Genomic DNA, 12,806 nt, shown 5'->3' on the forward strand with positions numbered 1-12,806 from the left:
CCAACAGGAGCCCAGGGCGGCAAACAGAAACACTAAAAACACTTTAAAACATCATAAAAAGACCTTAAAATACATTAAAACAAAACAACCTTAAAAACATTTTTAAAAACTTTAAAAACATATTTTAAAAAAGGTTAAAGATATTAAAAGACGTATTAAAAGCAATTCTAACACAGACGCAGACTGGGATAGGTCTCAACTTAAAAGGCTTGTTGGAAGAGGAAAGTCTTCAAAAGGTGCCAAAAAGATAGCAGAGATGGCGCCTGCCTAATATTTAAGGGGAGGAAATTCCACAGGGTAGGTGCCGCCACACTAAAGGTCCATTTCCTATATTGTACAGATTTGAGATGTATGGCTTTCTGCAATACATTTGAAGACCTGAAGATCCTTAAGACTTCACAGGCTTATCCATGATCTCAATCACACACAATGCTAACCCATGATTTAGTGTTACAAGGATGAGCAGCAGCATGCCTCAGACTTGAGCACTCCCTATCACCTCCCACAAGCGTCTGTTTTAGATTAGTAGTAGCTTGTTACAAGGCCCAGACTCGGACAAACTATAGTGTAGTTAATCCATGATTTCTTGAAACAAAGTTGTTTATTGTTTATTAAGCTGGTTTTTTTCATCAAACCATGGTTAAGCATAATTTAAAGTTCACTGTAATTATAGTTAATCTAAAGTGGAAGTAGAAACTTCCAAATGTTCTCGTGGCTGTGCCAGAGAAGAGGGGAAAGCACAAGCCCAAGGCTTGCTGTGGCTCCTTCTCATAATGCTAAATCATCGTCTCATATAACATATGAACAAGTAAGTGTAGGGGTTAGAGCCAAACCTGCTGTTCCACAAACAGAGGGGTTCCTTATGTTTACAGAAGATACTTGGATCCAGCTCAAGGGGGAGGAAGGGGGAGGCGTTCTTGCAAAGTCTCTCATCCTGCAGCACCACCTCCCATGCTATTTCAAAGGGTTCTCCAACCGTCTGGAGCAGATTTTCAGGATACATAGGAAGCTGAAGGAGCAAAAATCACCAACTGTTCCCTACTTCTTGCAGCAGCAGCCAGCTGGCATAGTTCTATTCTGATCATGTCTGGATCCAACCCCATATATCCATTCTTGCACAATTCATAAGATACTTAATGTTCCCAAAGAGCTGCTTTTTTTTTGAAGGTTATTGTTATTAACTTATTTATATACCATAGTTGCCAAGATGGCTTCTAGGCGGTTTACAAAACGAATTACAAAACACACATAATTAAACTACTCGATAACACAATTTCATCAAAACACTAAAATAAACATTCACAAATAAAATGTACAATTAAAAACAAGTATACTAAAACAGCACAACTAAAAGACTTAAAACAGCAGTTAAAACAATTAAAGCATGAGGTTCAAATCAGAAAATTGAGGAAATGCTTGTCTAAATAAGCATGCCTTTGAGAGCCAGCAGGATGACAATACCAGTGAGGCCTTTTGTATTTCAGCAGAGAGAGCATTCCACAACATTGGTGCCACCAGTGAAAAAGTCCACCTCCGTGTTACCACAAGCCCATAATCATTAGGCCATGGCAAAACTAACAGAGTTCCATTTGATGAACGCAATGCCCTTACCAGGAAATGGTGGGGGAGATGGTCTTCCTTATAACCTGGTCTAGAGTTATTTAGGGATTTATATGCAAGTAGCAGTAGTCAGTACTGGAGCCACAGCAGTCTACACCAGCTGCAGCCTCCATACCAGCCATAAGGAAAGCCCCACATAGAGTGCATTACAATAGCCTAAACGTGGCTATTATACTATCAGGCTGGGCTGCCAATCACTGGTTTTTTTGTTATTTTAATAAAAGGAAGCATAAATATTATCTGGTGAGGCAGCCCAACAGATGAAGATGAACATAAAACAGATGCAGAAATAGCCATACTTGTTAATGAAAAATCTATTTCTGAAGATAGTTCCAATGCCATTTTTTCTCTTAAATTACAGCAATATACCATCCACAGTAATTGGGGTAGTACATAAATGTTACTCTAGATGTTTCAGCAAACAAGAACATAGAAGCTGCCTTATACCAAGTCAGGCCATTCATCCATCTAGCTCAATATTGTCTACACTGACTATGACTCTCCAGAGTAGCTGTACCTGGAGATACTAGGGATTGAACCTGGAACCTGTATGCAAAGCAAGTGCTCAACCACTGAGTTTCAGTTCTTCTCTTGATGCAGGACACAATTATTATGAACTGCTCCTATACAATTCCCATTCATGCCAATGAGCTTACATAGAAACATTGATTATTGAATTCTCCCCATAATGATGTATGGCACAATCATATCGTTATGGGTTTGGGGTTGAGATGGATGATTTCAGCCTCTGATTTGGAACCCAGCTCCTGGGGGTGAGAAACCTGCACCGCTGGTCAGATGAGTCCCCTTTTGTTAATCTAACAGAGTGGCCAGGTGAGTTAATGGGTCTATCAAGTGTCCATTACCTGGTGAATGAGCCAGGGAGATCCTATTGTTATTGAAACTCTTCAGGAGAGTCCCTCTCCCCTTCCTGAGGCCAAGGAGAGGCTTGTGTTTTCTAGCTCAGTCTGAGAAAAGGCTGGGAACTGGAGGCAGGCAGAGGGGCTGGCTCTCTGCACCATGGCTTTAGGGTGCCTCCTGTAAGCCTGATGGAAAATGCAATGTCTATTAGACTGCTGATACGTTGAACCCCTCCATCTTAAGCTCACGTTGGAATGTGTGTAAATAAATAAACCATATTTCATAAAGACACCACAGTCTCTGCTGGCCCTCTTTCCAAGGACACCAAACCCTGGGTAAGTGCAGGCACCCCTGGAGATCTCTCACCGCTCGGAGACTGGGGTGGTGCACACCACTACAAAGACCAGAATAAAGGGCTACAGTTTCCTTAGTGGAGATATTCCACTTATTCTTGTATTACTTTCTCCTAATCCAAAATATATTATAATTTCAGTACAGGCCAGTGGAACAGATCCAAAAGGAAAGATTCGTTGCAAAGCTTGTTTCTAATACAAATCTTCAAGCTTTTGACTGTAAACTCATTCTTCTACACTACTCTAGAAAAATGCTCTTTTAAATGACAGCCTGTTTACTCCAGTTACAGACATGCAAAGTATCAAAATGCAAATTTTCAATACAGTAACATATTCGTTCAGGAGTTAATAATCAACCCTGCAGATATCTGTTTCATTAGTGTTTTCTTTGAGGAAGGTTCTTTCCTTTGCATCTTCCACAAAGTTGTGCTTTGTCTGACAGTTTAAATATCAGCATCAGTTTCATCTCATCAGAAGCTATAGATGGAAAAGTTCTGCCTATGCTGAATTGTCCCAAGAAGCTTCAAGATTAATTTGATTTAAAAGGCTTCAGGAGCTTTCAAAGGAGAGTTGGTGGTTTCAGGCCATTTCCTAATGGACAGCTGCATCTATCATAAAACCATCAGGATTTCTACCATTATTGGCAATTTCTCATCCACATACAGATACAATATTTTCATTTTAGAGTCTAGGCACACTGGTGGAGAAATATATTCAAGACAGAACTGTATATTTCTACACAGTTTCAGTTCTGTGAATGGATGGATGTACAGAAGTAAATACAAGGAACGTTTTTCACCAAAAAAAATTTATCCCTTAAGTTATATCATAATTTAAAAACACAGTTTGTCCAGATTTAGTAAATTATATAATAATAAATAAATTTAATTTTTGTGTCGCCTATCTGGCCGAAGCCACTCTAGGCGACGTACAAACTAAAATTCAGTAAATTACAATACAATACAGATAAAATACAATAAAATCAGAACGATCATTAATCACAGCAGCATGAAATCAGTTAGGGCGATCAATAGATAATAAAATATCCCAAAAAAGTTAGCCCTTCCCGGAATTCCTGAAGGCCTGTCCAAAAAGCCAAGTTTTTAATGCCCGGCGAAATATATCCAGGGAAGGGGCATGGCGAAGATCGAATGGGAGGGAGTTCCAGAGAGTGGGGGCCGCCACTGAAAATGCCCTCTCCCTAGTCCCCACCAACCTAGCTGTTTTCGTTGGTGGGACTGAGAGAAGGCCCTGTGTGGCTGATCTGGTTGGGCGGCTTAATTTGTGGTACTGGAGGCGCTCCTTCAGATAAACTGGGCCGAGACTGTATAGGGATTTAAAGGTTAATACCAACACCTTGAATTGGGCCCGGAAAACAACTGGCAGCCAATGTAGGTGAAATAATACTGGCGTGATGTGATCACGGCGGCGGCTGTTTGTAAGCAACCGAGCCGCCGCATTCTGCACCAGTTGTAGTTTCCGGACCGTTTTCAAGGGTAACCCCACGTAGAGCGCATTGCAGTAGTCTAATCGAGTCTAAATAAATCGAGTCTAAATAAATTTGCATATCATCAAAATCTCAATAGCTCTGCGGATGTTTAAGGTCACAGAATGGACACAGTTTCTCTAATGTGTGAGAAAATTCGCAACTTTAAAAAAGAAAGAAAAGCAACTATTTTTTTTAGCAAAGCTCATATGTATTTCCCCCCCAGTTTGAATCCAGAATATAAATGGCTTCAAAGATAATGCATTCAAATCAGTATTCTGTGAGATCCAGAGTTTAGACAGATTGCACTGATTGCAGCTGATCATTTTCAGTTTCAGCTGCCTGCTGTTTCTTTGCTAGAATGAAAGCCCTAGTACTCCCATTTGGAAATACAAAATATATGCTAGTTTCGGTTACTACTACATATAGGTATTTTCCTCCCAATTTAATATTTATTCAAGTTTGACATAGATGAGGTATTTAGTATGTCTAATACTGTAATTTAATGCAATCAGAATTATGAGACATTGGCTTTTAGTGTAAAAATATTTGGAACAAGAAAGCACCTCTACACTTTAAAGGCAAATATTCAGACATAAGTTTTCATTTGACAGAACCCACTTCATCAGGTGCATGGTCACCTGACTGATCTATACTCCACACACAGAAAAGAAAAATATTTAGTTACTTTGCAAACCAGGGTCAAAAAATCAAGCTATGCAAGAGGAAGCACTTATGTCTATCATAATACTAAGTTGAATTTTCCCAGTTTGACCTTAGCACCAGTGTGGTGTAATGGTTAGAGTGTTGACCTATGACCTGGGAGATCAGGGTACAAGTCCTCAATCAGCCATGAAACTCACTGGGTGACCTTGGGCCAGTCATATCTCTCAGCCTAACCTACCTCACAGGGTTGTTGTGAGAATAAAATGGGGAGGGGAGAACCATGTATGCCACCTTGAGGTCTTTGGAGGAAAAAGTTAGGATATAAATGTATTTATAAATAAATAATACTGTTTCAGAGCTGGGACAATTTATTATCTTCTGATTAACAGTACACCTATGTGTACATCAACATATTTGCTATTGATTCATGCTTCTTCAGCTCCTATTCCAGAGCATTTCTCCTCTACCCCAAGATATAGCAATGAGATCATCATCATCTGGGTCCATGAGAAAGAGGCCCTGAAATTCCATCAGGACACCAGTCATTTTCACTGCATCGTTAACCTAAGACAGTCCATGCCGTAAGTCCACTGTCTGAACACCACAGTACAACAATGTGAAAGGCATATAAGCCATATGAAACCAAATGACCGCCGTACACACTTCCGACTACCCTTCAAAGAACATATCATAATCTACTATCTACACCAAGCAAAACTGACATTAGGCATCTAAAAACTACAATACAGGAATACCCCGCTATATGGACCTTCACTTCAAGGACACTCACGAGTATGGACATACTTACAGTAGCACCATTCCCCTGTTTACATACGCTCGCTTCGCAAGAACAGACACTTAACCTTTGGTTGTGACCTGTTCTTTCGGTGCGTGGGGGGGTGGAAAGAGACGCGATCGCATGACCGCAAATCAGCTGGGAGGCGCGATCGCGATCAGCTCAGAGGCGCCACAGCGCAGCAGCAGAGGCTTTAGCTCGGGGCTTTGAGGCTCCGCATGAAGGAGAGGTGGCACACTGGCGGCACAAGTGAAAAAAGGTAGTGCTTCACTTTAAGTACATTTTCGGTTTATGTACTCGCTCTGGACCCATTGCGTACGTTAGTGCGGGATATTCCTGTACACATCTGGGGAAGTAAAGATTCAAATCAACAAAGTCAGGTAAGTACCTAGTAGTCAACTACTACAGGATTAGGGTTGCCAGGTTCCTGGCCTGAGACTGATCCCGTATCTATGTAGGAGCGGTGAGGGCGGCGAAGAAACAACATTTCGCCGCCACTATTAAGGCATCTCTCTCCCGCCCAGCGGAGCTTTTTAGAGTTGTCTGAGGGCTACTCCATTCTGGCCCACAGGACATGGCAGATACATCGGTAACCCGCTGTAATGAGTTTGCTGAGCACTTCCAGCATAAGATCTTATGCATTCGTCGGGACCTAGATTCCCATTTTATGACAGTTAGTCCTAATGAGGTGTCTGGAGCACAGTCTAGTCATGTTTTGTTGGATGAGTTTCAGTCAGTTCAGTTCGAGGACGTGGACAAGGTGCTTGGACAGGTACGTGCAACCACTTCGGTACTTGATCCTTGCCCTTCTTGGCTTATAAAAACTAGCAAGGATGGAACAGCCAGCTGGGCCAAGGAAGTGATAAATGCCTCTTTACGAGAGGGAGTGGTCCCTGGCTGTCTGAAAGAAGCGGCGGTGAGACCACTCCTGAAAAAACCTTCCTTGGACCCAGAGGACTTTAACAACTATAGACCAGTGGCAAATGTTCCATTCTTGGGCAAGGTCCTGGAACGAGTGGTTGCTGACCAGCTCCAGGCGCTATTGGATGAAACCGATTATCTAGATCCATTTCAGTCGGGTTTCAGACCCGGTTTCGGCACTGAGACGACCTTGGTCGCCCTGTATGATGACCTATGTCAGGAGAGAGACAGAGGGAGTGTAACTCAGTTGATTCTCCTTGATCTCTCAGTGGCTTTTGATACCATCGACCATGGTATCCTTCTGGAGAGGCTTGCGGAGTTGGGTGTTGGAGGCACTGCTTGGCAGTGGTTCCGCTCCTACTTGGCGGGCCGTCTCCAGAAGATAATACTTGGGGAACATTGCTCAACCCCGTGGGTTCTCCAATATGGGGTCCCGCAGGGTTCGGTCTTGTCTCCCATGCTTTTTAACATCTATATGAAGCCGTTAGGTGCGGTCATCCGGAGTTTTGGAGTGCGTTGTCATCAGTACGCTGATGACACGCAGCTCTACTTCTCCTTTTCATCTTCTTCAGGTGAGGCGGTCGATGTGCTGAACCATTGTCTGGATGCGACAATGGACTGGATGAGAACTAACAAACTGAAACTCAATCCTGATAAGACTGAGATGCTGCTGGTGGATGGTTTCTCTGGTCAGATGGTGGATACATACCCTGTCCTGGACGGGGTTACACTCCCCCTAAAGGATCAGGTTCGTAGTTTGGGAGTCGTTTTAGACTCTTCCCTGTCACTTGAGGCCCATGTAGCCTCAGTGGCACGGAATGCGTTCTACCAACTTCGGTTGGTAGCCCAGCTACGTCCCTATCTGAGTAAGGAGGACCTTACATCAGTGGTTCATGCTCTGGTGACCTCACGTTTGGACTACTGCAATGCGCTCTACGTAGGGCTACCTTTGAAGACAGTTCGGAAGCTACAGCTAGTGCAAAATACGGCGGCCAGACTGCTAACAAGAACTAAGCGGTCTGAGCATATAACACCTGTTCTGGCTGGCTTGCGCTGGCTTCCAATATGCTACCGGGCCAGATTCAAAGTGTTGGTTTTAACCTATAAAGCCTTATACGGCGCGGTACCACGATACCTGCAGGAATGCCTCTCCCGTTACGAACCGGCTCGTACACTACGGTCTACTACGAAGGCCCTCCTCCGGGTCCCGACCCATAGGGAGGCCCGGAGGGTAGTAACAAGATCTAGGCCTTCTCAGTGGTGGCCCCCGAATTATGGAATAGTCTCCCCAAGGAGGTACGCCTGGCGCCGACACTATTATCCTTTCGGCGCCAGGTTAAAACCTTTCTCTTCTCTGAGGCATTTTAATTTAAGTTATTTATGTAAATGCTGTAATTTCTATTTTAGATGGTGTATTTTTATATTTGTTATACTGACTTTGTAATTTTATTATTGTATATGTTGCTATGTTTGCCACTCAGAGAGCTGTTTGCTAGTCGGGCGGGATATAAACTGAATAAATAATAAATAATAATAATAAATAATAAGTGCAGGTGTTCTTGCAACATTGTAATGAGAAAAACCACAAGGTGGAATTCTCCCTTCCCCCTGCACACCTTTTAAAAATACAGAAGACTTTTTGGTTGCCAGGCCCAGCCTCCAAGAGGTCTTCTGTATCTTTAAAAGTTGTGCAGAGCGCATTGCAGATGTTTTTATGCAGAAATTAAAAAGTTGGGAGAAGTGACCATGGATCTCCCATACAACACATAGTCCAACACTCCAATCTCCACACCACACTAGCTAGCATGATGAGGCAAAAGGAAGCTTATTTGGAGAGGAATGACAAATTCACAACAATATCTAATCTATCTAATCTATCTAACAATATATTTTCCTAAGGAGTCACTCCGTCATGCAGCGTCACATGGGGGAGGGGCGGGATGAGATGGATACATATACCTGTATCATGGTGAGAAGCAAGGATGGCTGGCAGGGGGGCAACTTAGCAAGAGGGGCAGCCAGGTGTAGGGTGAGCAAAGCGAGTGGGCGGCTGTGGGGTAAGCGAGTGGGCGAGCAAGCGGGCGGCTGTGGATCAAGCAGGCAAGCAGCCAAGGTGAGGGCGAGTGGCTGGGGAGCAGATTGGGTAGGATGCGGGCAAATGCCCTAGGTGGGGAGACAGGTGCGCTGATCAGAGGCATAGTTTGACAGTGGAAAAGCAATGGCGCAGGGCAGCAGTGCAGTCCAGGAACAGGCAAGGAGTGTTAGGGGGCCTATAGTGGCCAGGGTGTGCCAACACCTGGAGACACTAGGGGACGGATTGGAGAGGTGGTGAGTGGAGTGCGGTGCCTTGGGGCATTTGTGAATGCCTGGGGGGCACATCTGTGGCTATGTGTGCGCGCGCATGGGGTTAGGAGGCTGACAAGCAAACTGAGAAGGGTGGCAGAACCCACTTAGTAATTTCAGGTTTGTGGAAACACATATAAATATGATAGGGCAATCCTATTCTAGTTTACTCAGAAGTACCTCCCCCAAATTCAATGGGACATACTTTCATGGAGGTATGCAAAGGACTGCAGCCTAAATTATCACACACTTAAAAAAAAGCCATAGCAGCTACTTAAACCATCAACTCCTCTTTCCACCTTGCAGTATATTCTTTGCACAGAGGACCAATAGGTAGGAAGACAGCAAAAAATAAAACAAAAGTAACCTGGGATGCAGCTACTTTAGTTGCCTATTCAGGTGCCTACTCTGATGGCTTAAAAATACAGCAGGTGAGATATGAGTGTGTATATAGTAGCAGAGACAGCACCTTGGAACAGGGACACCGACAGCCTTGGAAATTTTCTATACATCAATAAAACATAATATTATGGCAGTAGACAGTTACCTACAACAGATCACGGATTTTACAGCCAAATCCTACCCTAATAATGTTCAACTCAGAAGGAAGCTCCACTAAATTGAACATGAGTAACACTGGAATACTCGGAAGCAAGTCCTACTAAACTCAATGGAGCTTACCCCCAGGTAAGCGGAGTAAAGGTCGCAGCCCACCTCGCAAATAACCGTCTTACTACTTCTCTTGATATCCCGCGTCTTCCCCCCATCGCGCCCACCCCGTTTCCTCAGAGACCATACTATTTACCCTGTCACTTGTTTTCCAGGCCGAATATCACATGTACCAAATGCAGAGAGAGCTTTTTATTTACACTACAAATTCGGTGCGTGCAAATGAGACTAAAATCTGCGGCCCTTTTTTTTTACTAAATCAATAAATGAAAGCCTGGGTCTGCCGCTTGTTAGCAGCCGCTTCCAAGCAGCTGGTCCCTTTCCCTCAAAGGGGCGGGACTTGCCCTTGAAAAAGGGGGTGGAGTAAGTGTTCTGTGGCCGTCCGGCTTACTGAACTTACCTAGGGAATCTGTCCTTCAGTTTCCTCATGCTCTGCCTAGTTGGGGGAACCCGATCCAGGAACTGGGCAATCTCTTCGTACTGGGCTTTCGTCAGCTTCATTGCCTCTCCACACGCCCTTGGGACGGAGAAAGACGAAGAGAGGCCGTGGCGGCGGTAGATTTAAACACAGAGCGCGTGAAGGGCTGTTGCAGGAAAGCCCGGGTAATACCCTTCCGGCCTTTAGCTCCCCGCTTTGGGGTGGAAGCGTTGGTGAAGCACACCAACCAAAATAAAGCCTCTGCCCCGACTCAGGTTCGCGCCCACAGCCGGGAAACGAGCGGCGCTCATGCGCGGCTCTGGCAGCTCCTCCCTCCCTTGTCGCTCTTGGCGCGCTGAGAGTGAAACTCGGCCTCTTCTTTGGGTCTGGGAACTGCTGCTGCGGGAGGAAAAGGAAGAAGGTGACACAGAAATCTCTTGCCTGTTCTCTCTCACGCACGTTTAGTGCTGGTTCTTGTCATTCCTAGGAAGCCATTCTTGTATGGCCCGGAAACACCTGCGTTTCTGGAGAGTTTCACAGGGGCGTAGGACGCTGGCAGATCAAGCAGCACAGTCAAGACCGGGTGACTGGGAGAGGCGACCTGATTTTATTTTATTCTACAATTCTAAAACTCTATACTAAAAAAAAATGCCCAAGTGGTGTACAGAAACAGAATACAAAACATGGTACTGATCATAAAACAATATTAAATCAGCAAGAACTTAAAAATAGAACCAGAGCTTGGAAAAGTTACTTTTTTGAACTACAACTCCCATCAGCCCCAGCCAGCATGTTCTATTATAGAACAATCATCAAAAACAACAATGTTGGGGCTTGCTCCAAAGAACTGGTGTCACAGTGTTAAAAGGCACTTCTTGATCACAGCATGCTTTACTTCAGGGGCGTGTGTCACCATCAACAGATCTTCATTATTAGGACCAATTAAAATGTCACAAAGATGCTAACAAGTTCTAGAACATTTTTGGTGATCCTAAAATGGTATTTATCCCTACTGTGACTTGAATCCTATATGCATATACTTAGGGCAGAGTAAGCCTGATTGAAATCAATCAATGGGATTTCCGTGAGGATAACCTGCATGTCATTAGCTCTCAGAAGGGTGCCCAATTTATAATCTCAGAACATAAACCCTAAAACAATTGAGTGGTTTTTCTCAGAGCCCAGTGTCTTCAGAAGCCAAGAGCTATATTCAAACACACACTTGAGAATGTAGCAATTGGACTGAGTAACTTTATTTATAAAGTCATATCCTATCATAAGAAGAGCTCTGCTGGATCAGGTCCTCTAGTCCAGCATCCTGTTCTCACAGTGGCCAGGCAGCTGCCAATAGGAAGCCTGCCACCAGCACCCAAGTGCAATAGCACTCTCCCCTCATGATTCCCAGCAACTGGTATTCAGAGGCATAGTGCCTGCGACAGTGGTGGTAGAATACAGTATAGCTGTTATGGCTGGTAGCCATTGATAGCCTTACTCTCTATGAATTTGTGTAATCTTTTAAAGCTATCCAGGTTGATGGCCATCACCACATCATGTGTATTTTCAATGCAAAGGATTTGTTGGGCGATAAAAACATAAAAACTGATCAGACAAAAAATCCATCTAGTCTAGAATTCTGTTTCCACAGTAGCTTACCTGTTTTTACAGTAACCCACAAGTCGGATATAAGGACAACCGCACTCTTCTGATTGCGTTCCCCAGCAACTGGTATACAGTGGCATGGTGCCTGTAATACTGGAGGTAATTCAAATGGTCTAATCCCCTTTTAAAGCCAACCGAGTTGGTGGCCATTGCTACATCTTATGGTAGCTTATTTCCATAGTTGTTTGTTGTTATCATCATAACCATTATTCTTAATATTTATGAGTCACTTGATACCCGAAGGTTCCCAAGGACTTACACAATGTTAAAACAAAAACAAAAAAAACACTATAAAAACAACAATAGACAACAAAGCAATAGCATCCCCACAAAGCCACAGGAAGGTTTGGCAACATATTAAAACAAAACATCTCTATCAAATGTCTGGGAGAAAAGGTACATCTTTGCTTGGTGCCGAAAGCTATGTGTTGTATTTCTATTGCTGTCTCCTGAATCTCTCAGTATTCAACTTCATGGAATGACCTAGGTTGTAGCATTATGGGAGAAGGAAAAAAACCTATCTCTAGCCACTGTGTCCACACCATGCATAATTTTCTACACCTCTATTATGTATGTTGCCTCTTCCTTACTTGTTTATCTGAACTAAAAAGCCATAAGCATAACCTTTTCTCATTGAGGAGTTGCTCCATTCCATTGATCATTTTGGTTGTCCTTTTCTGCACTTTTCCAGCTCTACAATATCATTTTGAGGTACGATGACTAGAATTATACACAGGTTTCCAAGTGGAGATCATGCCATAGAGTTATATAAAGGTATATTGGCAGTTTTTTTATTGATTCAGTACTAACAATATTAAAAGTACAAACAACAAATAAACCATGTGTAGGATCTGGCATTTAGTTACCTATAAATGATTTTTAGAGACAAATACCCATCATTAAAAAAGGTAGTTGGGTTAAGAGTTTATGGTTGTTTTCCCACTGAAAATAACGGGGTTAAGCTGCTTTAATCTAAAGGATTTCACTTTAAGTGGAATGTGCTTTGGACTGTTA

At 43.4% G+C, this 12,806-nt stretch overlaps 1 protein-coding gene across 12 annotated transcripts in view; it reads right to left on the bottom strand.

The window, feature by feature from the left end:
- Positions 1 to 10,657, bottom strand: part of CDIN1 (CDAN1 interacting nuclease 1) — a 214,236-nt gene extending 203,579 nt beyond the window's left edge. For 3 of the 12 annotated variants that reach the window (XR_009760709.1, XM_061611521.1, XM_061611519.1), the window contains exon 1: positions 10,116 to 10,654. Coding sequence is in view for 11 of the 12 variants with exons in the window: in XM_061611521.1 (XP_061467505.1) it covers positions 10,116 to 10,216 (101 nt within the window). In the remaining variant the exon portion in view is untranslated. Of the gene's footprint in view, positions 1 to 10,115 lie in introns of all 12 variants that reach the window. The other 9 variants (XM_061611514.1, XM_061611516.1, XM_061611515.1 and 6 more) reach the window with 6 other exon arrangements.
- Positions 10,658 to 12,806: the final 2,149 nt, after the last annotated feature.

Source organism: Rhineura floridana, chromosome 2 (genome assembly GCF_030035675.1).
Source record: "Rhineura floridana isolate rRhiFlo1 chromosome 2, rRhiFlo1.hap2, whole genome shotgun sequence".
NCBI lineage: Eukaryota > Metazoa > Chordata > Lepidosauria > Squamata > Rhineuridae > Rhineura > Rhineura floridana.